Source organism: Nerophis lumbriciformis, linkage group LG17, assembly GCF_033978685.3.
Source record: "Nerophis lumbriciformis linkage group LG17, RoL_Nlum_v2.1, whole genome shotgun sequence".
NCBI lineage: Eukaryota > Metazoa > Chordata > Actinopteri > Syngnathiformes > Syngnathidae > Nerophis > Nerophis lumbriciformis.
Window position 1 is genome coordinate 23,761,699 of NC_084564.2, and position 27,702 is coordinate 23,789,400.

General features: G+C 39.7%; 1 protein-coding gene across 2 annotated transcripts in view; it reads left to right on the forward strand.

Moving 5' to 3' along the window:
* Positions 1-27,702, forward strand: part of npas1 (neuronal PAS domain protein 1) — a 146,832-nt gene that overhangs the window by 19,348 nt on the left and 99,782 nt on the right. For both annotated transcript variants that reach the window (XM_061972803.2, XM_061972804.2), the window contains exons 2-3: positions 17,334-17,486; positions 18,628-18,866. In XM_061972803.2, the coding sequence (XP_061828787.2) occupies positions 17,392-17,486; positions 18,628-18,866 (334 nt within the window). In that variant the 5' untranslated portion in view covers positions 17,334-17,391. The remainder of the gene's footprint in view (positions 1-17,333; positions 17,487-18,627; positions 18,867-27,702) is intronic.

Here is a 27,702-nt window from a genome sequence, read left to right on the forward strand (position 1 = left end):
TTGTATAAAAATCCCTTCATATTCTTTACTGCTCGCTGCTGTTACCATATCTGACTTATTGTGTAGAAGTATGGGGAAACAACTACAAATGTGCGCCTCATTCACTAACTGTGTTACAAAAAAGATCAATAGAATAATACATACCCTTTATTTACTGAATCAAAAATATTGAAATTCAACAATTTGGTGCATTTGCAAACATCTAAAAAGATTTACATAGCAAACTATAACCTGATCTTGCCCCAAGTGGAGGAGTTCAAGTACCTCGGAGTCTTGTTCACGAGTGGGGGAAGAGTGGCTCGTGAGATCGACAGGCGGATCGGTGCGGCGTCTTCAGTAATGCGGACGCTGTATCGATCCGTTGTGGTGAAGAAGGAGCTGAGCCGGAAGGCAAAGCTCTCGATTTACCGGTCGATCTACGTTCCCATCCTCACCTATGGTCATGAGCTTTGGGTCATGACCGAAAGGACAAGATCACGGGTACAAGCGGCCGAAATGAGTTTCCTCCGCCGAGTGGCGGGGCTCTCCCTTAGAGATAGGGTGAGAAGCTCTGTCATTCGGGGGGAGCTCAAAGTAAAGCCGCTGCTCCTCCACATCGAGAGGAGCCAGATGAGGTGGTTCGGGCATCTGGTCAGGATGCCACCCGAACGCCTCCCTAGGAAGGTGTTTCGGGCACGTCCGACCGGTAGGAGGCCACGGGGAAGACCCAGGACACGCTGGGAAGACTATCTCTCCCGGCTGGCCTGGGAACGCCTCGGGATCCCCCGGGAGGAGCTGGACAAAGTGGCTGGGGAGAAGGAAGTCTGGGCTTCCCTGCTTAAGCTGCTGACCCCGCGACCTGACCTCGGATAAGCGGAAGAAGATGGATGGATGGATGGATGGACTATAACCTGCTACCCAAGAATGTACAACAATTCCTACCAAAAGAGAAGAAATATAACCTCAGAGGAAAATCTAATTTAAAACATTTGTATGCACGTACAACACTTAAAACCTTCAGCATATCAGTATGTGGAATTAAATTATGGAATGGATTAAGCAAAGAAATCAAACAAAGCACCAATATGATTCAGTTTAAGAGACTGTTCAAACTACAAGTGTTCACAAAGTACACAGAACAAGAATTATGATGAACATCTTGAAACCTTTATTTATTTATTTATTTATTTTTAATAGAGCCAAAGTATATTTATGCATTTAATATTTGTTTACTTTCTATGATATATTATATATTTATTTGTTCACTGTTCTGTTACAGAGAACAAGGAAATGGGATACAATTGCTATGGTATTAAAAGGGGTAGGATTAAATAAGGTCAGCTTCTTCCTACTACTTTTTGGACGTGCTGTAATGAAACAACTGGAAATATGTGATGCATTACATTGTATCGTATGCATGTTCGAAATAAACTGAAACTGAATAACGGCTTCAGAACAGAGCAGTTGACTTGATTCTCCCAATTGGATATAAAGTGTTACCTCAGTTTTTGTTAGTAATCCAATGAGGTCTGACAAAAACCCAAACAATGTTTCCATAAGAAACAATGTCAATTCAATTAATCTGTTCCAGACAACCAAAAATTAACCCCAAACTAGAAAAGAGTCTTTAAAAAAAAAATCTTGAAGTCCAGATGGTGATCCAGATCACTCACAAAATGTAATCACTTGGTCTTTATCCAATTTCTGACATTTCCTTTAAGTTTAATCGAAATCCGCCCATAGTTTGTTGAGGAATACTTAAAAAAAAATCTTGAATCCAGACGGTGATCCTGATCACCCCTAAAATGTAATCACGTGTTTTTTTTTCCCATTTCTGACATTTTCTGAAAGTTTAATCACAATCTGCCCATAATTTGTTATGTTGCTAATTAACAAACAAACCCCAGCAAATCGAAAGATAAATACAATTTTCAAGGTAGGCGTGTTTCTTTTGTTCATTTGTCGATTCCAAACAGGCTGCAAAAGGATTCACTCTTTTCATCAGTTGGACCAATTGTTCTATAGCGGAGTGAACCCTTTTGTCAGTCATCCACTGTCCTTGTCTCTGTGGGTGTAGGCTGGACCGCTAGTATATCCAGACAGAGAAGATTAGCCTTAAAACATAAACTTAATGTAATGTTTTAAAAATATTCAGAATGACACCCAAAATCTACTGACTTAGTCCTCATCCCATTTCGGACATTTTCTGAAAGTTTCATCAAAATGTGCCCATAACTTTTTGAGTTATGGTGTTAACAAACAAACAAACAGACAAACAAACCCCAGTCAATCGAAGAATAAAATAAATTGGCATCTTTGTTCGGGATTATTTTGACATTTAGGGCAGACAACAGATATATGATGTATGTAAATATAATTTAATGGATAGGAATGTCTAATGCTCGATGTCAATAAAAATTAAATGGAAAAAAAAATAAAAAATTAAATTGGCAGTTAGTTTTGTTTGACTGCATCGGTCTTATTGAACTTATTGTTCTATAGCTAAATAAAATAATGTACTGCCTTTTTTTCTGTGGGTGGAGGCGGGGCTGCTATCATACACAGACAGAGACATATAGCCTCATAACGTAAACGTAATGTAACCTCGTGTCATCACGAGTCTGTTACGCGCAATGTCTGGCAGCACAACAGGGTCAAAATTTGAATAAATGTTTTGTCGAAAAAGAGGACTTGTGGGGTGTTACCGCTCTATTCGATGTAAAAGAATGATTCATTGTCAGACTGTAGATTAAGAAGCTCCTATTGACATGTGGGTGGATGTGAATTGACCGTCCTTTTACAGTTTTGTCCCTACTCTTCACCTTTTGCACGACCGCACCATGCATGAGGTCTCCAAGCGAGCCTCCACATTGCCAGTCTTGGCCAGGCTCCGTCTTTAGGCCCCAGGGGTCGAGGAGATGAGGCATAAAACAACCACCTTGGGGGGCTGGCGGCGCGGCGGCCAGGGCTATTGTCAGTCTGCGTGCTGTTTGACTCCAATGTGTCCATTCGCCTGATGCCGTCGACTCCCCGCGGGGAGGGGCCGGCCCGGAGAGAGGAGGGGCACGCTAACGAACCTCTGACAGCTGGAGGCCCTAATTAAAACGTCCCTGCAGAAAATAAACAGAGCCCGAGCCAGAACGAGCAGCCAGCGAAGTGCACGCCTGCAAACGCTCGCCGCAGTGCCCTCGCCGCTATCGCTGCTGCCGCCGTGCCAAGAGACCGCCACTCTGTGGGGTCACACACATTCTGTACACGCTTATGAATATGTAGCAGGAACACATTGAAAACACCTGCGGTCACATTCGATACAGGTTGATTTCTACAGCTGTCGGCTTCATGAAGTCTCCCTTTCCAAATATTCCCCTCACCGTATGAAACGACACACCCCTGCAGAGCGGATTGTTCCGCACTCCAGGCGACGCTCCTGACATTCGGTTTGCTTCGCTGTTCGTCTAGGATTAGCAGTCAGAGTGGCCAGGTCCATTTGGGTGAGTGCATTAATGGGCCGCCCAACCCGCCACAAGGTTATGAGGTTGATTGAATAATTACCTGTGGAGGCCCCCTGTCCATTACGGACAGATTGGGAGATGGGAGAGATTGTGCAGGACAGAAAGATGGAGTGAGAGATTAGATAAGCACAGATAAGGTCAATTAGGAGATAAACAAGACCAGCATTTAATGGCAAAAGTCTTTGTGAGGTGCTGGAATTAAACCAGACCGTTTTTTCTGTCCGTATCACTTGTCTGATCTCTCTCTCTCCCCTACTGTACTCGCCCGCCTGTTGTGCATTTATCCAGCTGAGAGAGAGAAGGTGACAAAGGTGAATGTTGTTCGACAGAGAAGCGCTTCCCGCCGTTTGACCCTGTCTTCCCTGCCGCACGCCCCTTGCAAACAGGACGCATGCTTGAAGGAATAGTGCAGTAATCAAATCGATCACAAGCACTAAAAGCCTGTAAGTTAGCAAGGACACTGCGTTCCTACGGTGTAAGAGTCCTGGAGCTTCCCTTCAAGATCAGACACCTTTTTTATTGTCATCGACTCGAAATGTTATTACTGGCACCCCCTATGTTTGCTTTTGAAGGCATGCTAGTATGTAATACAGATATAGTGGGTCTGGGTTAGTTTTTGCCTCATTCCACACTTAAAGCGTGGGTGAAGAATACATTACCGACCTGATAGGTAGGTAGGTCTTTATTGTCATTGCACAAGTACAACGAAACTTTTTTTTCAGCACAAACCCGTTCCAGATTAGACAAACAAACAGTGTACAGGGTTACAGAACCGGAACGCTCATGGGTCGCCACAAGGCAACCCGTAAAAGATGGAAAAAGGTCAACACTGGGGGAGGATGAGTAAAAAAATACAATCTAGACTGGGCTCCTATGGGGGCCCAGTCTGAAGTGGGAAAAAATTCCATTGCAAAGCACATATACATATTACAACATACAACTCGAGACTTGCAACAGAGGGGAGGGAGTGGGGGCTACGGTTCAGGCTGCAGCTCTTCAGGCGCTGCCCAGCCGTCCATCACCCCTAAGGGATTTGCTTCAATAGTGCTGGATGGGGGTGAGGGGGATGTGTGTGTGGCGTATATTTTTTGTGGATGCATGTGTGTGTGTACGCTTCCGCGGCCTTGGTGTTCTTGTCAGTCAGTCCAAAGTCAACAACAACAGGTGTGTGTCCATGAGAGACAAGAAGGGAGTTTGTTGTGTCTGTGATAAGAAGTCCGAAAGAGATTATACAGATGCTACCAGGTGGTTGTTTGAGCACACTGCAGCTAGTCCTTGATAGTCCCACTTCTTAAAGCCCCACTTTCAGTTATGGTTGATTTTGGCGGCGCCATTGGACTAAAGCGGCAGTGTTTTGTCTGAAGGAATACCACATTTCCCAGTAAGACCAGCGCCAAGGGTTAGTCAGTCAGTATGACTGATCTTACCACAGTAGGAACCTACATATTTTACTTCAACTTGATATTTGCGATTTGCAGTCATCACATTGTTTTTTCTTTATACAGTACTTTTGAGTTTGTTGCTGTGGAACTGCAAACTAGCAAGCTAGTGGCTATTTATTGCTACCACGGAATTTTCTGATAGCTAACATTAGCATTATTATTTTCATTTGAGCATCGAAAATTACTTACTAGTCCAGCAGGAACAGAGCCAAGGCAGCCTCGGTCCAAAGTCCCTCCTTGTCTTTGAGTTCACGCCAGCAACTGAAAGCCGGGCTAATGTTGGGTCGCTTCCCTTTTTTGTTTTTTTGTCTCCTCCGACAAAACTTTTCATTTCTTTGGTTGTTTTGCAGCTTCTGCCATGACAGCAATAATTGCATGTCGGTGTTCGCATCGACTTTCAGACTTTGTAACGAATGGGGAAAAGGGGAAGTGACTTATGCTGTAAAGCAGTCAGCACATTTGTAGTTATTTGTGTGGCAGGGTCCCTGCCACCTGCCTCAAAGTTGCTTAGTGCCAGTAAAAGATACAGACCCCCTCAGGGCATTAAAGAGGTGTCATTCAACTTGTTGCAAGTTGATGTATCATCCCAAAAGTTTAGAAAATATTTTATAAAGGTTAAAAGTTACTTAGTGCTGCTTTAATGCTTCAGTCAAATGCAGTATTCTCACAGGAAAAAATAAAACCTTACCTACTGTATCCTCAAAGTCTTATGATCAATTACCAAATGGTCAACGACTTATGGACAATTAGTCTTGCTCATGCGTCTGCAAAGGCGTTTTGCTTGATGGCGGCCAATTTTTTCAACGCATAATGCTAAAATTATACAGCCGTGCTTGTCAGTCCCTTAAACGTGAATACAGAATTTGTTGATTCAGTTATCCACCCTCAAGTTACAGTGAGTGTTTAGGAAGGCATCTTGAGGTATTTAAATTTTTTTAAGGTAATCTGATTTATGGGGTTAATCTTTGAGCTTAGACAACAACACCACCACCACCACCTGGTGTATTTGTCAAAAAAAATAACATCCCAGGGGCCAAATCTTGATTCAGATTGGCCGGCAAGTTAAAAAAAAAAAAACCTGGCAGTGACAAACATTTTTGCATCAGATTCTTTAAAAGGTTAGACCACTGTCATATAGAAGACATTTGCAAAACATTTTTTGCAGTAGGTCTATAAAATCAACAGATTTTCAGGAATATACAAAATAAAAATAATAGTGAAGAGAGAAGTCCAGCCCCCCGGTCCTTAGCTTTCTGTAAATGTGGTCCCCAAAGCAATTTAGTTGGATAGACCTGGTGTAGGGTCACAAAATAACTGACCAAACCATCCCTTTTGAGTACATCTTCGTTAGTGTGCCAGTCGCAGCGGTATGCTTCAGTACGCTTGTAGAAGGAAGAGTTAGATACACTGCTGTCTGTTGATTAGTCATCAGGGAATTGTCCGTATTCCATGTTAACTAATTACCTGAATGGAAGGATAACAAAAGCTGGCAATTAATAGAAAATACAGTGGTTTACATCAGAAGAAGGATTCAAAGCCCATTTTCTTGGTTTAAGCAATTATGTATTACACGGTTGCTTGTAGCTGATCAGGGTTCTGATTTTAAATGTACTGCTTGGAGGAACATGGCTCTTGTGGTTCTGATAAAACTGTCTTAGCACCATTCATTTGAATGCTTTCGAGCTTTTGCATTCTTTACTAGCTTGTTACTATTATGTCATTCATGACATCGAAACCACGGCCATAATTGCTGCATTTATCACTTCGTTCTGAGTAGAGATGGGTAACAAAACCAGGTTCCGTATGTAACCTAAAGTAGCTAATGGTGCTCTATTTTGGTGCTGAATGAATGCATTCTCAGCCACCTGCAACTAGTGATTGGCGGTGATATTGTGCATCTGGAAGTAATGTAGCGTCCCGACAGACGCTCTTTTTAAACTTTATTGCCGACCTTAACACACCGAAACAGCAGCCCTCATAACATCGCTAGCACCACATCAACAACACAGCCAATGACCGTCACGGCAAGCAAGGTGCATTCACAAACCCCCGGAATTATGAGCTTCAACTTTACAACACAAGCAAGTCGTTTTTTACACGTTCTTTATGTTCTGTATTGCTGCAATGATTATGACATATTGTTGTGGATTTTATTTCATATTACTGAGTTAATTAATGTATATGATTTAACTATTTAAATTACTATTCTGTTCAATTTGGATATTACAAAGTTCCATAAATATAAAAAAGCGTTTAACTTTTAAGTACCGGTTTGTGCATTATTTATAGCAACATTTTCAAAGTGACAATTTGTTTTTAGTAGGGTTGTACGGTATACCGGTATTAGTATAGTACCGCGCAAATGAATCATATTCGGTACTATACCACCTCTGAAAAGTACCGGTCCGTCGAGGACTTTGAATATGACCAATGTATGATCTTGTAACGACTTGGTATCGGATTGATACCCAAATTTGTGGTATCATCCAAAACCAATGTTAAGTACCAAACAACAGAAGAATAAGTGATTATTACATTTTAACAGAGGTGTAGATAGAACATGTTAAAAGAGAAAAAAGTAAGCAGATATTAACAGTAAATGAACAAGTAGATTAATAATTTAATTTTCTACCACTTGTCCTTAAAGTTCAAGTTAAAGTTAAAGTACCAATGATTGTCACACACACACTAGGTGTGGCGAGATTATTCTCTGCATTTGACCCATCACCCTTGATCACCCCCTGGGAGGTGAGGGGAGCAGTGGGCAGCAGCGGTGGCCGCGCCCGGGAATCATTTTTGGTGATTTAACCCCCAATTCCAACCCTTGATGCTGAGTGCCAAGCAGGGAGGTAATGGGTCCCATTTTTATAGTCTTTGGTATGACTCGGCCGGGGTTTGAACTCACAACCTACCGATCTCAGGGCGGACACTCTAACCACTAGGCCACTGAGTAGTAATTTTGACAAAATAATAGAATGATAAATGACACAATATGTTACTGCATACGTCAGCAGCTAAATTAGGAGACTTTGTTTGTTTACTTACTACTAAAATACAAGTTGTCTTGTATGTTCACTATTTTATTTAAGGACAAACTTGCAGTAATAAACATGTGTTTAATGTACTCTAAGATTTTTTGTTAAAATAAAGCCAATAATGCAATTTTTTGTGGTCCCCTTTATTTAGAAAAGTATCGAAATAATTTTGGTACCAGTACCAAAATATTGGTATTGGGCAATAATAGATTTTAGTATCGGTTAAAATGTAAACAATACCCATCCTTCTTGTGAATGGGTGAAAACACTAGCATAAGACAACATCCATTCTCCTTTTAAGTCAGCTGTATTGTTTTCACAGTTCGTATTGCAATTTCGTTAGTGCAGCCTAGCTCCGTCCTTTGGGAGACCATTGTTGCAAAATAATGTGATACAGTGCATATCTAAAAAATGTGTGGGTACCCTGAACCAGCTCAGTATAATATCGTCAGTACAAAGACGCATGCTTTCCAACCCAGGTATGGATTTATAAGCTGTAAGAAGACAGAGATGTCAGCCGAGCTATTGGATGTAAGCCATTGACCCAATGTCCCTGTTCAACAACCAATCCATTTGACTCCGCTGCGGCATTTGAATTGTGTCCAAGAGGTTTTCATGCATATATTTTAACATTGGCAGTTTTAGCGGCAGTGTCTGTCAAACTTGCCTCACATGTCTGCACTTCTCAGCTCTTCTAGCTGTACAGTCAGGATAGAGGGAAAGCGAGGGAGAGGCCATCTCAGGCCCAAGGCCATGACACCATGGCGCTCGGGGCCAGGCGAGCCCTTTAAATGTCAATACAGCACAGAGGGATGGATGTGGGCTTGAGGGCAACGTTCGTAACTTGTAGATGTAGAACGTATGCTGTTGGGTGACGAGGAGAAGGTGGGGATGTCCGTTTGAGACAGTCTGGTTGTAGACACACCTGAATGTCCCTTCACAAAATGAAGGTGAACATCTGTAGGTGTTTTACTGTGATTCAGTGAGGTTTAAATATGAATGTTTTTGGTACAGTTTTTGGTAAGTACAGTCAATTCCTTTCTGAGGCTGTCTGACCTCTTTTTATTACTTTAGTTTATGGTTGTATGGTATACTGGTATTATTATAGTACCGCGATACTAATGAATCATATTTGGTACGATACCGCCTCTGAAAAGTACCGGTATCTAGTCGATACTAATATGATTACGTAGATTTTCTTTAGCATCACATCTTCTTCTTTTGTTTTTTTTAAATGTATATTATGTTCATAAACTCAGGAAGTATGTCCTTGGACACATGATGACTTTGAATATGACCAATGTATGATCCTGTAACGACTTGGTATTGGCCTGATACCCAAATTCTAACTAATGGAAAGTATCCAAACAACTGAAGAATAAGTGATTATTACATTTTACAGAAGTGTAGATAGAACATTTTAAGAGAGAAAGTAAGCAGATATCAACAGTAAATGAACAAGTAGATTAATAATTCATTTTCTACCACTTGTCCTTAATAATTTTGACAAAATAATAGAATGATAAATGATACAATATGTTACTGCATACGTCAGCAGACTAAATTAGGAGCCTCTGTTTGCTTACTTACTAATAAAAGACAAGTTGTCTTGTACGTTCACTATTTTATTTAAGGTCATACTTGCAATAAGAAACATATGTTTATATGCACCGTAAGATTTTTTTAAAATTTTTAAATAAAGCCAATAATTACATTGTGGTCCCCTTTGTTTAGAAAAGTACCAAAAAGTATCGAAATAATTTTGGTACCGGGACAACACTACTGATTCAATACAAAACCCAAACAATGAGACAAGTGCTGGCGTGGGAGTAGTTTTTCGCTATCTATATTAGGAGGAAAACATTTCTTGTTTGTCAATTCAAGTATCTTGTTCTGGTTATAGTTTGGTCTTGAACACTGTCCATATCCTCCACTTGTTCTTGAATTCCGATGTCAGTTCTATTTGGATTTTAAATACCGGCGTGTTCTCCCCATTACAAACCATAAACACACAATGAATGTGTTCCAACTTTAAATTATGTAAGCCATATACTGGTGACATCATATTAGTGGTTAAATGTTTTGGCACCGATGAATGCATCATTAAGAGCCCCTCACATGCCAAATGTTATGTCAAACAGTCATACAAGCCAAAACACATTAATATTAAGTGACTGAATAAGAAATATGTCTGGGCAGAGCGGAACTACAGTAGCATCTCAGCTTACAAGCTTATTTGGTTCAGTGACAAAGCTCGTAACTCATTTGTATGTCAAACGCATTGAAATTAATTGAAATCAATTTCATTGGCGCTTGCCCAAGCCCCAAAACAGTACAATTTTAAAATGTAATAAGCCTTTTAAAAAGTAAAAACTGACCTTCAGATAATAAATATTGTTTGAAAAACAATACAATAAAATGAAGTACAAACTACAGTTGTTTTATGAAATAAGTAATAATATGCAGCAGTTACCTTGGAGAGTGGATTACGGTATCTTCTTACAGCTCATTTCATCACATTATATTTTTATGGATAAATGTTCTCTAGATATTATTTTAACGCTCTTGGCAGGTGTTTAGAGATGGGAATTTATAAGATTTTTACGATTACGATTCCACTTTCGATTCTGCTTAACGGTTTGATTCTTTTATCAATTCTCATTTGTATAAAAGGATAGCAAACCGGTGGATTAGCCTCAACCTTGTTTAGTTTAGAAAAAAAAAGATTATAAGATCAATAGCCTCGATGGGGGTGCAAAAAAAATGTTTTGTTTTGAAACTATGATATAATCCTAAAATTAATATTCTACTGTAGTACTAAACAAAATACAAACAAATTATTCTGTGACAAATGACGATTACACAAAAATGTAAAATAACATGTTTAACATTATTCAAATACATATGAAAAGTTTTTTATTCATTTATTACATTTAAAATGTTTTATTTATTGAAATGTTTTGATACACAATTAACAGAAGTACAATACAATACAAAACAAATGTTTCCCCCAATAAAAAAAATAAAAAAAGGTACAGGCAAATATTGCTACAAAGCCACAGACAACTGCACTTCCGAATGGCTTTAACATGGTGCATCAATACACAAAAGTAAACAAAAGGCTCATCAATCATCCACAGTTCAACCACGTCTCAATCTGGGGCACACTGGAGATCAGTCTCTATTACATATTGTAAGAAAGCCCCCCATAATTTTACAGAAACTGTCAGCCTAATTGTCTACAACTTAAGGAAATAAAGAATATCTCTGATCCAGCGTTTTTTTTTAAACGTATATACATATATATGCTGAGCGCTCAAAAGTAAGAAGAACTACGTCAGTCAAAGACAAATACAAGCAAGTCAAGAAGAACTGTACACTGTGCATTTTTTTAACCATCAACCATCGATTCTACTCCACTAGTCTGCTGGCGTTAGACTCACTCAGCTCCATTATGGTGCAGACTAGCAGTGATGCGCTCAAATGGATGTGCCAAGTTAATGACCCTCCCTGTTGCGTTTTTGATTATTTCTTTCTTTAATTCAATGAATATTAGCCACTTTTCACCTCCGTTGTTCGCACTCACTTTCTTGGTTCCAATGGTTTGGAAACCAAAGTAATGTCAATCTACAACTATAAACTAATGCTAGCAAGTAAGATTGTATTTTTTGGTTGGCTCTAATAGATTTCAGAGTTGACATTTGCTGCACCAACTAATGGTGGTGACGCTCGTGACTCAAAATTTTGCTTGCAACTTTAAGCATAACACTTAACCGAGATAAAATGCGTATCTCAAATATTTTTAGGTTGGAGCGCTCCTAAGTTGAGATACAACTGTATTAGTAATAGTTAGTAAGCTAAAAATTATATCAGTGACAGCCCTAAAAGTCTGCAGAAAACAACCAACTCAAAATGGCCCACCAAAATGTTTCAAGCCATCTCACTCATTAAGAACAACTCCTACCTTTGATGTTTTCAAAAATATTGGTCTTACAGTATTAGTTTGGAAATATGTAACATGCATCCTGTACCATATATCCTGGCCCAAAGGTGGCTGTAGTTTTTCCTCCACTACAGAAAATAATGTACAAAATATACAGGGAGGCCAGAAGCAGACATTTTACTGTTGTTATGAACACATAAATAGTTTATGCAAATAACAGTAAAAAGGTCAAATCAATGAACTTAAGTACTTTTTTTTTGTTAATTTTTTTAGGTTAACATAGTCATTACAATGGTTTGTTGGTTCCACTGATAGTCATGAAAACGGTTGAAATATACAAATGACTACCGTATTTTTCGGACTATAAGTCGCTCCGGAGTATACGTCGCACCGGCCGAAAATGCACAATAAAGAAGGAAAAAAACATATATACGTTGCGCTGGAGTATAAGCCGCGTTTTAAAAGAAATAAAGAATAGTGAACAACAGGCTGAATAAGTGTACGTTATATGACGCATAAATAACCAACTGAGAACGTGCCTGGTATGTTAACGTAACATATTATGGTAAGAGTCATTCAAATAACTATAACATATAGAACATGCTATACGTTTACCAAACAATCTGTCACTCCTAATCGCTAAATCCGATGAAATCTTCCTCCCCGGTGTCGCCTCTGGTATGCACCCAGCTAGCGTCCTTTCTTTCTGCTTCTCGGTTGCTGTTCTCTGCTGCATATTTCACTACGTTCAACTTGTAATCTGCAGTATATGATTTCCTTTTCGGTGCCATTTTAGTTCAGCCCCTCTCAGTTTTTATAAGTTACCGCCAATGTTGATGTGATCCATTTTAATAGCTCCGGCAGTAGCGTATAGCATAGAGCAGTTAGCATACCATGACCCACAATGCACTTCTGCCATGACCCTCCCCCGCCGAATTCTTATTGGTTGACGTGTGAGTGACGATTGCTGACGTGTGTGTGACGATTGCGGACATTTTCTTTGTCTCTTACGCGAATGAGATAAATAATATTATTTGATATTTTACGGTAATGTGTAAATAATTTCACACATAAGTCCCTCCGGAGTATAAGTCGCACCAACGGCCAAACTATGAAAAAAAACTGCGACTTATAGTCCGAAAAATACGTTAAATTAGTTTCTTTGTGAGGTATTCTGTATTTAGATCTGACTAATCAGTATCATCTCATCTCCTTTTGTTGAAACACTGCATCGAGTTTTGGATTGTATTCTTAAATGTTTTTCCTCGAGATTCTGACTTGTTGAACTGTTGAAGTATTTCAGTTCTGAGGGTCCCCAGGATAAAGCCTAGAAATGTACACAACAGGATAAAAAAATTGTTTTTTTAAGTTGAACGCCTCTGCTGTTGTAGAATTCAAAATGAACCAGGCAAAATGAAAACATAATATGCCTTGAAAATTGTTACTTTCATGCATGAAATGATGAGATGAGACTTCAGTTCAGCTATCATAAAAGGATGACTTAGTGCTGTATTTTGCTTTTTCTTTGGCTTTATGTGGCAACATTTATTTCTAAAGATGAACTACCGATAGAATACATTTTTGGCACTGACTTAATCCCGATTCACATCAAATTTAATGGTGCCATATTTCGGTACATGGGTTGCGCGTGACATCAGGCCCGGTTGCCAGCTCTTCACACTTTGCCACTTGGCGAACACTCCAGCAGGACTGAGAGCGGACTCAGCCAAACTACCTCTAGGTAATGTTGCAACTTTCAATGCCAACAAAGACATTTAATTAAAAAACACTCCATTGTAAGTAGGGATGCCCCGATCCGATATTTGGATCGGATCGGCTGCCGATATTTGCCAAAAATTGCGTATCGGCAAGGCATGGGAAAATGCCGATCCAGATCCAGTTTAAAGAAACCTCCGGTCCGTGTTTTCCAACGCACAGATTTAAATAATACATTCCACTTTTCTGCTGCTCCGTTATTTCCGCTCCGCATTTTCCAGCACACCTTCAACACATCCGCAATTCTCACGCAGTCGCTTTTAGCTGCTGGCATTACACGACAGGCTCTTCTCACTCTTTTCTGTGTCTCCCTCTCACAGACAGCGAGCGCACCTTATTACACACGTCACATACTGTCACGTCATACGTCACATACGTATACGTCCTCTCCCAGCAGAGAGCGAGGTAGCGGCATGGCTAACGTTAGCTGTGATGCTAGCGCAGCCGCTAAAGTGCGCGCCTGCTCAAGCGTCCTCTGCGCACAACAAATCTATGCCACGCACAAAATCAAATAAAAAAATAAGCGCATAACAATTTTCGACACAGGGACACGACAGAGACCACAGTTTTCGTCATCATTGTTCAAATATTGTGACGTCTGTCGAGACGCTTATCTCCATTCGGTGCCACACGTCCAGACTCCACACCATCAAAATGGCAAAAATTTCCACATCAACACCGTATGAAAAAATTTGTGATTTTTTTAGTTGTGATTTCCTTCTCTGCATGAAAGCTTAAAAGTAGCATATATTAATGCAGTATGAAGAAGAATGTTTTAATGTAGACATGCAAGCCTTGAAAGAACATTTTGAAAATCAAGACTACATTTCCTGCAAATGGGTGCATTTCTACCCTATATTTTAACTTTAGATTTATTCTCATATCAAACTCTTTTGGCTGTCTTTTTGACACTTACATCCGGTGCCCCCTTCCACATCCTGGATTATAAATAATGTAAATAATTCAATGTGATTATCTTGTGTGATGACTGTATTATGATGATAGTATATATCTGATAGTATATATCTGTATCATGAATAAATTTAAGTGGACCCCGACTTAAACAAGTTGAAAAACGTATTCGGGTGTTACCATTTAGTGGTCAATTGTACGGAATATGTACTTCACTGTGCAACCTACTAATAAAAGTCTCAATCAATCAATCAAAACACATAGAATCGTCATACTGCTGTGATTATATGCATCAAGTGTTCATTCAAGGCTAAGGCAAAATATCGAGATATATATTGTGTATCGCAATATGGCCTTAAAATATCGCAATATTAAAAAAAGGCCATATCGCCCAGCCCTAGTTCAATGATGCCATTTCTGTTTGTCATGTATAATTTTGTCTATTTTGTGTTTATCCTTGAATAAACAGGTCAGTTTCTTGTTACCAACCATTGTGTATTATTCAAACTCCCCTAATTCAGCTGGCTAGTTGTTATCAAGAGTACTAAAACCCTTTTCAACATGATTCTGACAACTAAGTAGGCTAAATAACTTTAAACTTTAATACATGCTCGGTCGGATAGGCCAGTATCGGTCAGTATCGGTATCGGTCAGTATCGGTATCGGATCGGAAATGCAAAAACAATATCGGCATCGGATCGGAAGTGCAAAAACCTGGATCGGGACATCCTTAATTGTAAGTAAAGTAAAGCGAGCTTGATGTTAATTTACAATGGCTTTGCTATTGACATGCTACTGATTAGCATTAGCGATTTACCATTGTGATTTCTGCACCTCTAAATGTGTTAATGAAAACTACAACTAACATGCACGTTACAATCAAACAGCTGGTGTGTAATAACTACTTACAGCAGGGGTGTCAAACTCAAAGTGGGCCAAGGTTGAACAAATTTACCTTTTAATAGGGACCCAAACAAGTTTTGCATTGAATATTGAACAAGCAAGGCTTATATAACTCTGTAGTGACAGGCAAAATCGAGTTTCAAATAATAATAATAATAATTAAAAAATATCAATGGCATATCAAATACAATTTAAATAAAAATTGAATGCCTCTTTTCTATTTGCAGCCTTCTGAGGTAAATATCAAAATAAACTTTTTCCACAGGTTAATAATGAATTTGAAAATAAAATAACAATAATGAATGAATCAAACATTCAAGCCTTGAAGTAGCAAGAGAAAGTGCATGAATAAAACGTTAATTTTTGCTCAGTTTGCTACACTGATTTGCTTTAACACTGAATATGGAACAAGCAACGCTTATATAACTTAACAGTACAAAATCAACGTCCAAAAAACAAACGAAAAAACATCAATGGTATATTAAATAAAATTTTAATAAAAAATGGAATGCCTCTTTTCTATTTGCAGCCTTCTGAGGTAAATATCAACATTAACTTTTTCCACAGGCTAATAAATTTGAAAATAAAATAACAATGAATAAATCAACCATTCAGGACTTTAAACTGCTCAGTTTGCGACACACTGATCTGATCTGATGTGCCCAAGCCAGATATCTGCCATCTTTTCTTGGATGCTAGTTCATTAATGTTGGGGCTCAGGTTGGGGGGGCGGGGTTTGGTGGTAGCGGGGGGTGTATATTGTAGCGTCCCGGAAGAGTTAGTGCTGCAAGGGGTTCTGGGTATTTGTTCTGTTGTGTTTATGTTGTGTTACGGTGCGGATGTTCTCCCGAAACGTGTTTGTCATTCTTGTTTGGTGTGGGTTCACAGTGTGGCGCATATTTGTAACAGTGTTAAAGTTGTTTATGTGGCCACCCTCAGTGTGACCTGTATGGCTGTTGATCAAGTATGACTTGCATTCACTTATGTGTGTGTAGAAGCCGCATATATCATGTGACAGGGGCCGGCACGCTGTTTGTATGGAGGAAAAGCAGACGTGATGACAGGTTGTAGAGGACGCTAAAGGCAGTGCCTTTAAGGCACGCCCCCAATATTGTTGTCCGGGTGGAAATCGGGAGAAATTCGGGAGAATGGTTGCCCCGGGAGACTTTTGAGAGGGGCACTGAAAATCGTGAGGGTTGGCAAGTATGAGTATTAGCGGTGAATGTGGTGTTACAGCGGCAGCGCCGCTGTATAATACCAGCGGGCCAGCTTTAATGTTAATTTGATATTGCCTCAAAGGCCAAATTAAATTACACGGTGGGCCAAATTTGGCCCGCGGGCCAGAGTTTGACACCCATGACTTACAGTATTAACACTTTTTAGGGCACAGTGAAAAACAAAATAACACACCATAAACTGTACACTACTGTCATCTATCGTCTTTGACTTGCAACTGTAATTTGCAAACTTAATGTCATACCTGCAAATCAGACTCAAAAAGGTGATAATGAAACAAGGCATAACAACTGGACTGTAATTTTTAAATGTTGCAATATAAAATTTTATTTCATTAACAAAAACAAAGAATATTCATTGTTACACACAAAATTACCCAAAATTGGTATCGTTAAGTACTGGTATCAATTCCCAGGTACCAGGAATTGGTACCTTATCGGTTCAAAAGTCAACAACACCCATCCCTAACCACTGGTATACAGACAGTACTTGTTACAAAAGTTTTGGCACCGTGTATTGTTTTTACAGTATGGTGCTTAAGGACAAAAATAACGTGAGCCTTTGCTGACTCTTCTGTTCTTGGCTGTTCCGGCAGATCGCCTGCCAACCAGAGCCTACGTTAAGAGTGGCGTGGGCGCCATATTGGGAGAAGGATGGCCACCATGCCGTTTGTCAGTGAGGGGAAGTGCGTGAGTGTGGAATGGGATTTCCTGCAAGGACTACTGGCCAAGCCTCCTACCCTGCCCTGGTGAGACAACACACACACACACACACACACACACACACACACACACAATGTCATGTAAGCCTTTGTGCATGTCTGTGAATTAATTTCTCTTAGTATACGCTGGAAAACAAACTGTGTCGATGCAACACAAATTCAGCAATGTGTGTTTCTCCCCCAACCGGTCGGTATTGTCGCCCACCTGCCAATCCCGTCTCCTCCACCCCCACCGACCCTTTGGCTGGAGATTAAGTAAATTTGGCTGGAATTATTAATGGGCAGTCAGTTACAGGCGGATATAAAAAACTAAGTAGAATCAATGTGTGTGTATTGATTGTTCTCTGTGGCTGGGGTCGTGGCTGTATAATAATGAGACGTTACAGGGGCTGACACACACACACACACACACGCACACACACACACACACACTATTGTTTTACATATTAGACAATAGCAAGGAGAAAGGATGTCAGTTTATTGCGATACGAGCATACGTATGAGGTCTTTTTTTTTTGGATAGGAACCAAGAATACGGCTATTAAAGAGAAATGTCACCTCCATACACACACACACGTGGGCGCACACACACAGAACCAACACAAATGGTGAAGTGGCGGTGACAACATAATTCCACCGCTCAGGCCCCATTGAGGAGAGTCAATACCCAATCAGAGAGACAGGCTACCTGAGCCCTGCCCCTCCGACACCCCCTCACCCCTTTTGTCACTGCGTCCCTCCCTCTTCTATTGATCCCTCAATCAAGGCCCAGCTCACAAGCCTGGGACCAGATGAGAGCGGAGCCAGAGAGGGAGGCAAAGTGAAAGATGTGTGTGTGTGTGTGTGTGTGCGCGCACATATGGATTTGGAAGCAAATGGCATTATTAGGACTGTGGCAGCCAGAAGAGGGGAGTTTGTGTGTAATTACCAGGCCAATCTGCTGGAGATGGCTCACAATAGTGATTGTTTCACTTGAATTGCAGTTGAGCCATTACCATTCTATGTATTTATGAGATGACTTTTCGGATTGATGTGGATGCTCGGCTCGTTTATCCGCAGCATGGCATCAATCAACAGGTAGTCAGCAAGTGGCTATTACACGACAGATCTGTGCTGATTCACGTGTCTCTTTCTTCTCCTCCGTCCTCCCGCCGTCTGCTCTGTCCAGTCTCCAAAACCTGCGCAAGGAAAAGTCACGCAATGCTGCCCGGTCGAGGCGGGGGAAGGAGAACTTTGAGTTCTTCGAGCTGGCCAAGATGCTGCCCCTGCCCGGCGCCATCACCAGTCAGCTGGACAAGGCCTCGGTCATTCGGCTGACCATCAGCTACCTGCACATGCGCACCTTCGCCAATCAGGGTGACCCGCCCTGGAACCCCCTGTTGGAGGGCGACAGCAACTGCAGTAAAGGTGAGCAAGAAATATAAAAAGATGGTGTGTTTTTTTTCCCTGTAGAAAACCTTCTACAAAGATTATTTGGGGACTTTACACATGAAACCCACAACGTTTGTTGTCTTACATTCAGGGACGTCAGTACGGTGATATACTTTTATTATTATTTGACTTTCCTGTCACTTCTGGGAAAATGTAACCAAAGAATAGGCTGCAAAAGTCAGTGGCAACATTTAATAAATATACAACACACAATCATTCGATTGATTCAACGATCCATCCGTCCATTTTCTACCGCTTGTCCCTTTCGGGGTCACAGGGGTTGCTGGAGCCTATTCCAGCTGCATTCGGGCGGTAGGCGGTGTACACCCTGGACAAGTCGCCACCTCAACATCAATTAAAAAAAAGTGAAACGAAAAACTCTTCTTATTGTATGAAGCAGGGGTCCCCAAACTACGGCCTGCAGGTCGGACTCGGCCCGCCAGCGTCCAAAATCCGGCCCATGGGAAGTCCCAAGTAAAAAAAAAAGTATACAAATTATTCTTTTTTAATTTAAATTTTATTTTTAAATTTTTTATTATCCATCCATCCACCCATTTTCTACCGCTTGTCCTATTCGGGATCACGGAGGGTGCTGGAGCCTATCTCATTAGTTTTTTTAATCTGTCCTTTCTAATCCATTTTCTACCGCTTGTTACTCTTTGTGTCTCCGAGCCGCTCAGGCAAATCATATAGTCTAAAAATGCATTTTCTCATCGATAACGGGACATCATCGTGCTCAAAATATATATATTTATATACAGCTCGGCCCCCGGCCAAATTGTTTTAACCCAATGCGGCCCGCGAGTCAAAATGTTTGGGGACCCCTGGTATAAAGAGTAGCATTGCAATTGTTGCTTCTGTGTCTAAATTAGGTCTTGGTCATATGGTCTAAAAATAACATTTCTCATTTTTTCACACATACTTTGATTTAACCAATTTTTCACAACATTTTAAAGAAACCAATAAATACAAATGACATACGTAATTTAAAACAAGTTTTACTTTTATTTGATCAGAAACGAGTAGTTTGAAAGGAGACAAGCAATGCCACAGTTTACAGGGATACATGGTATCTTACTTTGAACAAAATTCTAATGTTTATAAAGTTGTACTTTTTAGAACAAATATAAATTGCTCTTTGTATAGAACAATTGTCCAAAAACTAAAGAGCTTCTATAAAAGTCTAAATAACCTCCATTATTAAAATCAATAAAGACTAAACTTAAATCTTCAATAAAATACTTCTGTAAACAAAAATGTAGCATAATGTGCTTTCGCATACAATGTGCATTGTCATTTTACATTGTTTGCAAGTAAATAATAACATTGATAGAACTAAATTGTTTTAGTAAGTGGATAAAATGCAGTCTTTTCCACTGTATGGTCACCACATATTTAGTGACGTGCGCAGCGACCGTTTTAGTGATCGGCTCTACATCGTGCTCCTTTTTTATATACATGGTACCTTGAGTAAACACTTTCACCACAGTAAGCGAGAGTTAGTCCTTTATTACGATCTTGTTTGCCTTGTAAAGAGATGCATTTCTCCCACTCAGCTGGATGCCTCTTTTTCAGGTGCTGAAATACGTTCGCTGTGCTGCCGCCTTTTTCAAACAAACTTTGCAACGCGCAGTCAATTGTTTCACATGTGTTGCCGCAAATCCAAGCCACTGACGACACTATTCTTGTTAGCGTAGCCATATTTTGCTCTGTGTGTAAATGTCCGCTAAGGGTATAATGGAGAAAGTCTGAATCTGTCTCAACCAAACATTAGAGACTAAACAGACAAAACATTAGGTACACATGCATAATTTAATCGAATCCAATACAAGAGTTGTATATTTTTTTCTACTGTCGAAACAGGCTTTCGACGCATCCTGGAAAACCTGGAAAAGGACTGACCAATTTTCCAGTCATGGAAACCATATGAAAAATGAGAATAAGGGTACTTAAGTCATCCTGGAAAAGCAATTACAGGGGTTTCCCCTAGATTGCCAAAATTTCTGTGGCATGCCAATACAACATCATCACATTATTTGCAATGATGCATATATTTTCTTTAAAAAGGCAAAAAAAAGTGTATACAGACATTTAAAAAAAATCTGTTGTTATTTATAGTAATACATTTTTTTTTTTAACATATCGTGTTGTTTTTCACCTATTGCTGCTTATTGTACAATGTATTTGTTGAAAAAAATGTTTGTAGAGATTTATCCAATCTTTTTAGTCACTCTTTATTTATTAAAAACGACTGGCAACACATTTAGCATCTATTTCTGGTGTTATTGTAGACTGTATATCTGTTTAGAGACTCTTTACTTCTGTCGCTCCATGTCCGCGACGAAAAGTGAGCTGCCGAGAGCCTGTTGTAAACACTTGTTCTGCGTTCCTGGGAACTTTCTCTCTTTAAAAGCCGCCTGTGTTATCTTAAATTTTGAAGATCTCTAATATATTTAAGTACGTCCCCATCACTGGCATGCTGCCTCCGATTCAGACAACCCCGCGCGTATGGCTTACGTCGGTTTTGGCGAGACTGTTCCGGTGATTAAAGTACGTCTTTTTTGGGCGACGACATTTTGGGGCATCACTAGTCAATTCTGCACAAAAAAATATCCATATATATATATCCATTTATACTGTAACTTCCTGTTAGTGTTATTGTGTATGTTAGTGTGTCATGATGTTCATTTTTCCCACGGTCTGTGAACACATCGTATCGGCAAAGAATGAGGATGTGTCTTGTTTCTAGGATAAAAAAACACGGAGACGGACGTGCGTGCACGGAGAAAATACTTGTTGGAGTTGGGCCAATAGTTAGCATAAAATTGGCAATAAAAGCTAAAAAGAGCGTCTGACTTTGTGTCTTCTTCTGGACGCTACAATACATTATACTACTTTATTTTGTTTTCATTTTAAAAACGCAAATTTTTAAGGTGTGGCGACTAATTTATTGCCATGGCGCACAGCCACAATCAAATACATAAAAGGGGAAATCTGAATTATCCTCCTGCTGACTTGTTAGCGAATGCTAACAGGTTACAAGTTCTGTGCTTGTATGTTTGTTGTCACCTCGTCTTTAGCGTAACATTAAGGTACAGCGCTTCGAGCTGGCGCAGCATCCCACGTGACGCAGCCAGCCAATCAAATTTTCCCTTCCGCTTAGAGTAGATATCAAACACAGATCTTTCAAGATTTTGTGACTTTTCAGACCCTGTTAAGGACTTAGCGCCAAGAGACAAAACTAGCGATTATAAGTTGAAAAGTGTCATCAGTATTGGTCTGTAAGTGTGAGGTTTTTCTCTTCTGTGGCTACAAGCTCCTCTGTGTCCTCAGTTGAGTGACAGGCAGAGGAAAGTTATTTTGGGCGTGTTGGCTGTGCATCATATCTCTGATTTCAGCAGAACTTTGAGGTAGTTGCAGTTTTCAGAAATCCTCAACTCAGTATTATATTGTTTACATAAAAAATAAGATTGAAGATTGCAACAAGAATAGTTCAAGAAATTCCGGTGCCAGATGTTTAGAGTGAACACAGTTGTGCAGTTAGGTGAGATGAAACAATTTTCTGTGATTTATTGAATTTAAGTACAAACATTTTTTGGGGGCAATGCAGGAGAACAAATTAGAGCGGGGGTCAGCAACCGAGCCGCGGGTTGCCGCCCTAGTGACTCCCTGGATCATTTTTAAAAAAGGATTGAAAATGGGAAAAAAAAGTTTACATGTAAAGTTTCTTTACATGTAAAATCTTCCACTCTTTCTTTGTCTCATTTTGTCCACCAAAAGTTGCATGCTGTGCGTGAATGCACAAAGGTGAGCTTTGTTGATGTTATTGACTTGTTGGAGTGCTAATCAGTCATAGGTCATTGGTCAGAGCATGACTGCAAGCTAATCAATGCTAACATGCTATTTCGGCTAGCTGAATGTACATATTGCATCAATATGCCTCATTTGTAGGTCTATTTGAGCACATTTAATATCCTTTACTTTTATCCTCTTTGTATCTAATTTATATTTGCATGTTTCATGACACATTATCTGTACGTAATATTGGCTGGATTTCTGATAGTTGTTTGCCTGCCATGTTGTTCCAGACCACAGCAAACATTAACTATCTTGCCAACGATTGTAACAAATCTAATAAAAGAAGACAGCCTGTTTCCTTAAACTTGGACACACACATCTATACCTTTGGCCATTAAAAGCCAGTAATTTACTGGGGTTATCTCACTCTCTGATTTACTAATGGTTTCTAATGTTGTAAAAATGTGTAGAATAAATATTAAATTTTAGCATTTCTGTCAACGAAGATTTGCTTCAGCCTGCGAGACATAGTCTTTTTGATAGTAGGCTATTATAGCTACTATAGACACTTACGCCATGTGTTGCCTTCATTATAACACTTATATATGGCTTTTAATTTTTTGCAGCTCCAGACAGATTTGTTTTTTTGTATTTTTGGTCTAATATGGCTCTTTCAACGTTTTGGGTTGCCGACCCCTGAGTTAGAGAAAAGACAACATTGATGTAGGAATTGCCCAATTGACCATTGTAACTCTAGTTTGTTGTGCTAATGAAGTGTTACGAATCTGTGGTTACATTATTTCATGATACTATTTGTCAGTGATATGTTTCATAGATAAACTATAGCCACATACAGCACTTTGAAAGTCGGAGGGTCAGGAACATGTACAGAATTAGTGTAATAAACAATAAACAAAGGGAAACGATGATTTGAAATCGAGTATTTTGGGTTACGAGCAGAACGAAGTAAACTTGTGAACTGACGTACCACCATATTTACAATCCGAAGGCAAAACTTGGATATAGTTCCAGTCTGTGAACATACTGAGTTAGAACATTATTATTTGAAGTCGTTGTGTTGCTTATTATTTCTTCTTGTAGCAATATGTTTGCTTAAGTTGCCATTTCATTGATAGGCTATGAGAAGACCCTTCTATTCAAACCACACACAACAACCATAATAAATATATCAAAACAGTTTTTTTAATAAATAACAACAAAATATAAATACTTTTCTTAGAGAGTATTATTATCTTTATATAGGCAGAATTTTTGATACAGCTTCTCAAGCAAGTGAATAAAAAGCACTAGATATTGTGTGTTTGTGTCAAAGCATCTACGTTCCGCTCTAACAAAAAAGACTCTTATTTGTAGCGGGATCATTTTCAGTCCTCTATTAGCGCACATCATTAATTGGGTTTTGCATGTGAGCACACACGCCAGGCATTTGCTCATTCACCAGCCTGCAAACATGCACGTGTATATGCATTTTAATCACACAAAGACTTTCCATATGGACACTGTTGTGTGCGTATGTGCGCCCGAGAAAGCGATACACGGTGCACAAAGAAAGGAGAAGCTATTGGTGCGTTTTGTAATTACAGGAATTAACTGTATAACAAGGACAGTGTAATTATACAGCCTGTCTAATTGCTAGTGTTACTGAGGGGAAACCATGCAGATACAATACAATTAGAGGTGCATGTTTGTGTGTGTGATTATTCTTCTTCCTTGTCTCAGTTGAAACAACGTGGGCAAAAAAGAGAAATTGGATGTTAGTTGCTGGGTGCAAGTATTCCTACCGCGATAAAAGTACTGTGTTTCCGATAAGACATAATGGCTTTAATAGTGTAATAAGTTTGGTCGGGTATAGATGCTTGTGTCAATACAGTGGCTGAGTTAAAGGGGCTCTTGAGGCGCTAAGGATTGATCGGCTGGCTGTGAAAGGACACTTTGAGGCAAGAATACCTTTATGTAGGAGTCTCTTTTAGTTACAGTTTTTCCGAAACTATTTACACTATTGACTACCCAGCTTCTGGGACTGGATGCTTGTTCAGAAGTGAGGTGGAGCCTATCCCAGAAACGCGGGTCTACACCCTGGACAGGTGACCAAACAGCAATTCACATTTCCACCTATGGATAATTTAGAGCAGGGGTGTCAAACTCATTTTATCTCAGGGGTCGCATGGAGGAAAATTTGTGCACACGTGGGCCGGACTAATAAAATCATGGCATTAAAACAAAAAAATAAAGACAAGTTCAGATTGTTTTCTTTGTCTTACTTTGGCCAAAAATAGAACAAACACATTCTGAAAATATTACAATAAAAATATAGAAACATTTTTTACCGGCTTCGGTAAAGTTTAGATCCATGAAGGAAAGAAGAAAGCGAATTAATGTTTATAACTGAATAAATGTACATATGCATAAAAAATTGTTTTCTTTTGTATTTATTTATTTTAATTAATGAAGTAACTTTACCGCTGCTGGTATTTTTTTTTTTTTTTTTTTTTTTTTTTTTTTTTTTATATTTTCAGAATATGTTAGTTTTATTTTTGGCCAAAGTAAGACAAATAAAACAATCTGAAGTTGTCTTTATTTGTATTTTTTAAATGAATTAAGTAACAAGCAGCACGGTGAAACAGGGGTTAGTGCGTGTGCCTCACAATACGAAGTTCCTGGGTTCGATCCTGGGCTCGGGATCTTTCTGTGTGGAGTTTGCATGTACTCCTAGTGTCTGCGTGGGTTGTACTATGGCTTCCTCCCACCTCCAAAGACATGCACCTGGGGATCGGTTGATTGGCAACACTAAATTGGCCCTAGTGTGTGAATGTGATTGTGACTGTTGTCTGTCTATTTGTGTTGGCCCTGCAATGAGGTGGCGACTTGTCCAGGGTGTACCCCGCCTTCCGTCTGAATGCAGCTGAGATAGGCTCCAGCACCCCCCCGCAACCCCGGAAGGGACAGGCGGTAGAAAATGGATGGATAGATGGAATTAAGTAACGTTTATGACAACCTTTTTCCAAAATATAATATAAAATGTGAGATATAAAAGGATAATGCATACATTTATCATTTGTTTTCAAAACGGTTACAAAAAAGTGGGACCCCAAAAATTTACTGTGGGACCCCATTTTTATGGCTTGATCGGGTCCCTAGCACCCCATTTAAAAGATTCCTAGCGCCAACACTGATGGAGTATTGGTGCGTGCAAAACAGCAGCAGGTGGCTGTGGCCTGCAGGCCGGTTCTAATACTAATCAAATATCATCCCGGGGGACATAGATAATTCATTCGTGGGCCGGATCTGGCCCGCGGGCCTTGACTTTGACACATAGGTTTTAGAGTCTCCAATTAGCATCACATGCATGACTTTGGTATGAGAGAGGAAACCACACCACATGTGGTTCTCGGGTTACGAACAAATTCTATTCTTTAAAAGTGGCTGTGGCGACTTGTCCAGGGTGTACCCCGCCTTCCGCCCGATTGTAGCTGAGATAGGCTCCAGCGCCCCCCGCGACCCCAAAAGGGAATAAGCGGTAGAAAATGGATGGATGGATGGATGTTTGCAACTTGCTCGGAGTTACATTTTCCTAAGCAAAAAAAACAAAAACAACACCTTCGGCTAGCCTGTGTTACCATTAGTGGTTTAACAGCACAGATTTGTTTCACAATTGTCTATATTTTTCACGATTACTAAGTATATGTAATAGAAAAAAATGTACCGGGCCAGATCAAATAAATGGTGTTTACGGCAGTCTCTAACCCTGTCTCGTCCACATGTACACACAGAGAGCGTATGCACACATACAAAAGCAGTCCAGAGAAGCAACAAACAATTTGCAGTATTGTTGTTGTTATGATACAATATAGATTCAATGACATCTAACGCTAGCTATCCAAATCAATCAATCAATGTCAATCAATGTTTACTTATATAGCCCTAAATCCCGAGTGTCTCAAAGGGCTGCACAAGCCACAACGACATCCTCGGCCCACATCCCAAATCGTTACCATTTTTCTCCAAATCGCATGCATATGTTAAGTACATATGTAATCACGCCATTACGTCCAAGAAGCTGTAAGAGGGTGGGATATAACGCTTAAAATACATTGGAAAGTTGGTGCCCTCTAGTCTTCTGTGTAAATGTTGCAAACAGCCTTTTAACTGTAGGTCGGAAATGATACTGCACCTAAATTAACATCTAAGTCACATGACATACAGATTCATTCATAAAAAGAATAAATACAAGTACTAAACAAATGTAAGAGTAATAAAAATGACTACTTATTACTTTTATTGCTTTAGTTGTTTCGCACACAAGAAGGGCCGTTGCAAGAAGGCAAAAAAGGCTTTTTGGTTAGAAGAAGTCTCAATAATGAGACCTCTATACTGCCAAGTTATCTCTATCCATTTCATTTGTATCCTTTGTTGTGGCATTTAGGCAGCTTTAGCCAATGTTGATTTCTCCACTTCTCAATATTTTGCTGTTTGAATCCTATGTGTCAAGGCCCACAGGCCAGATCCGGCCCACAAATTAATTATCTATGGCCCCCGGGATGATATTTGATTAGTATTAGAACCGGCTCGCAGGCCACAGCCACCTGCTGCTGTTTTGCATGCACCAATACTCCATCAGTGTTGGCGCTAGGAATTTTCTAAATGGGGTCCCTGGGACCCTATCAAGTCATAAAAATGGGGTCCCACAGTACATTTTTGGGGTCTCACTTTCTTGTAACCGTTTTGAAAACAAATGATAAATGTATGCATTATTCTGTTATATATTGTGTTTTGGAAAAAGGTTGTCATAAACGTTACTTGATTCATAAAAAAAATAATACAAAAGAAAAAAACATTTTATGCATATGTAAATGTATTCAGTTATAAACATTCATTCACTTTCTTCTTTCCTTCATGGATCTCAACTTTACCGCTGCCGGTATTTTTTTCTATATTTTTATTGTAATATTTTCAGAATGTGTTTGTTCTATTTTTGGCCAAAGTAAGACAAAGA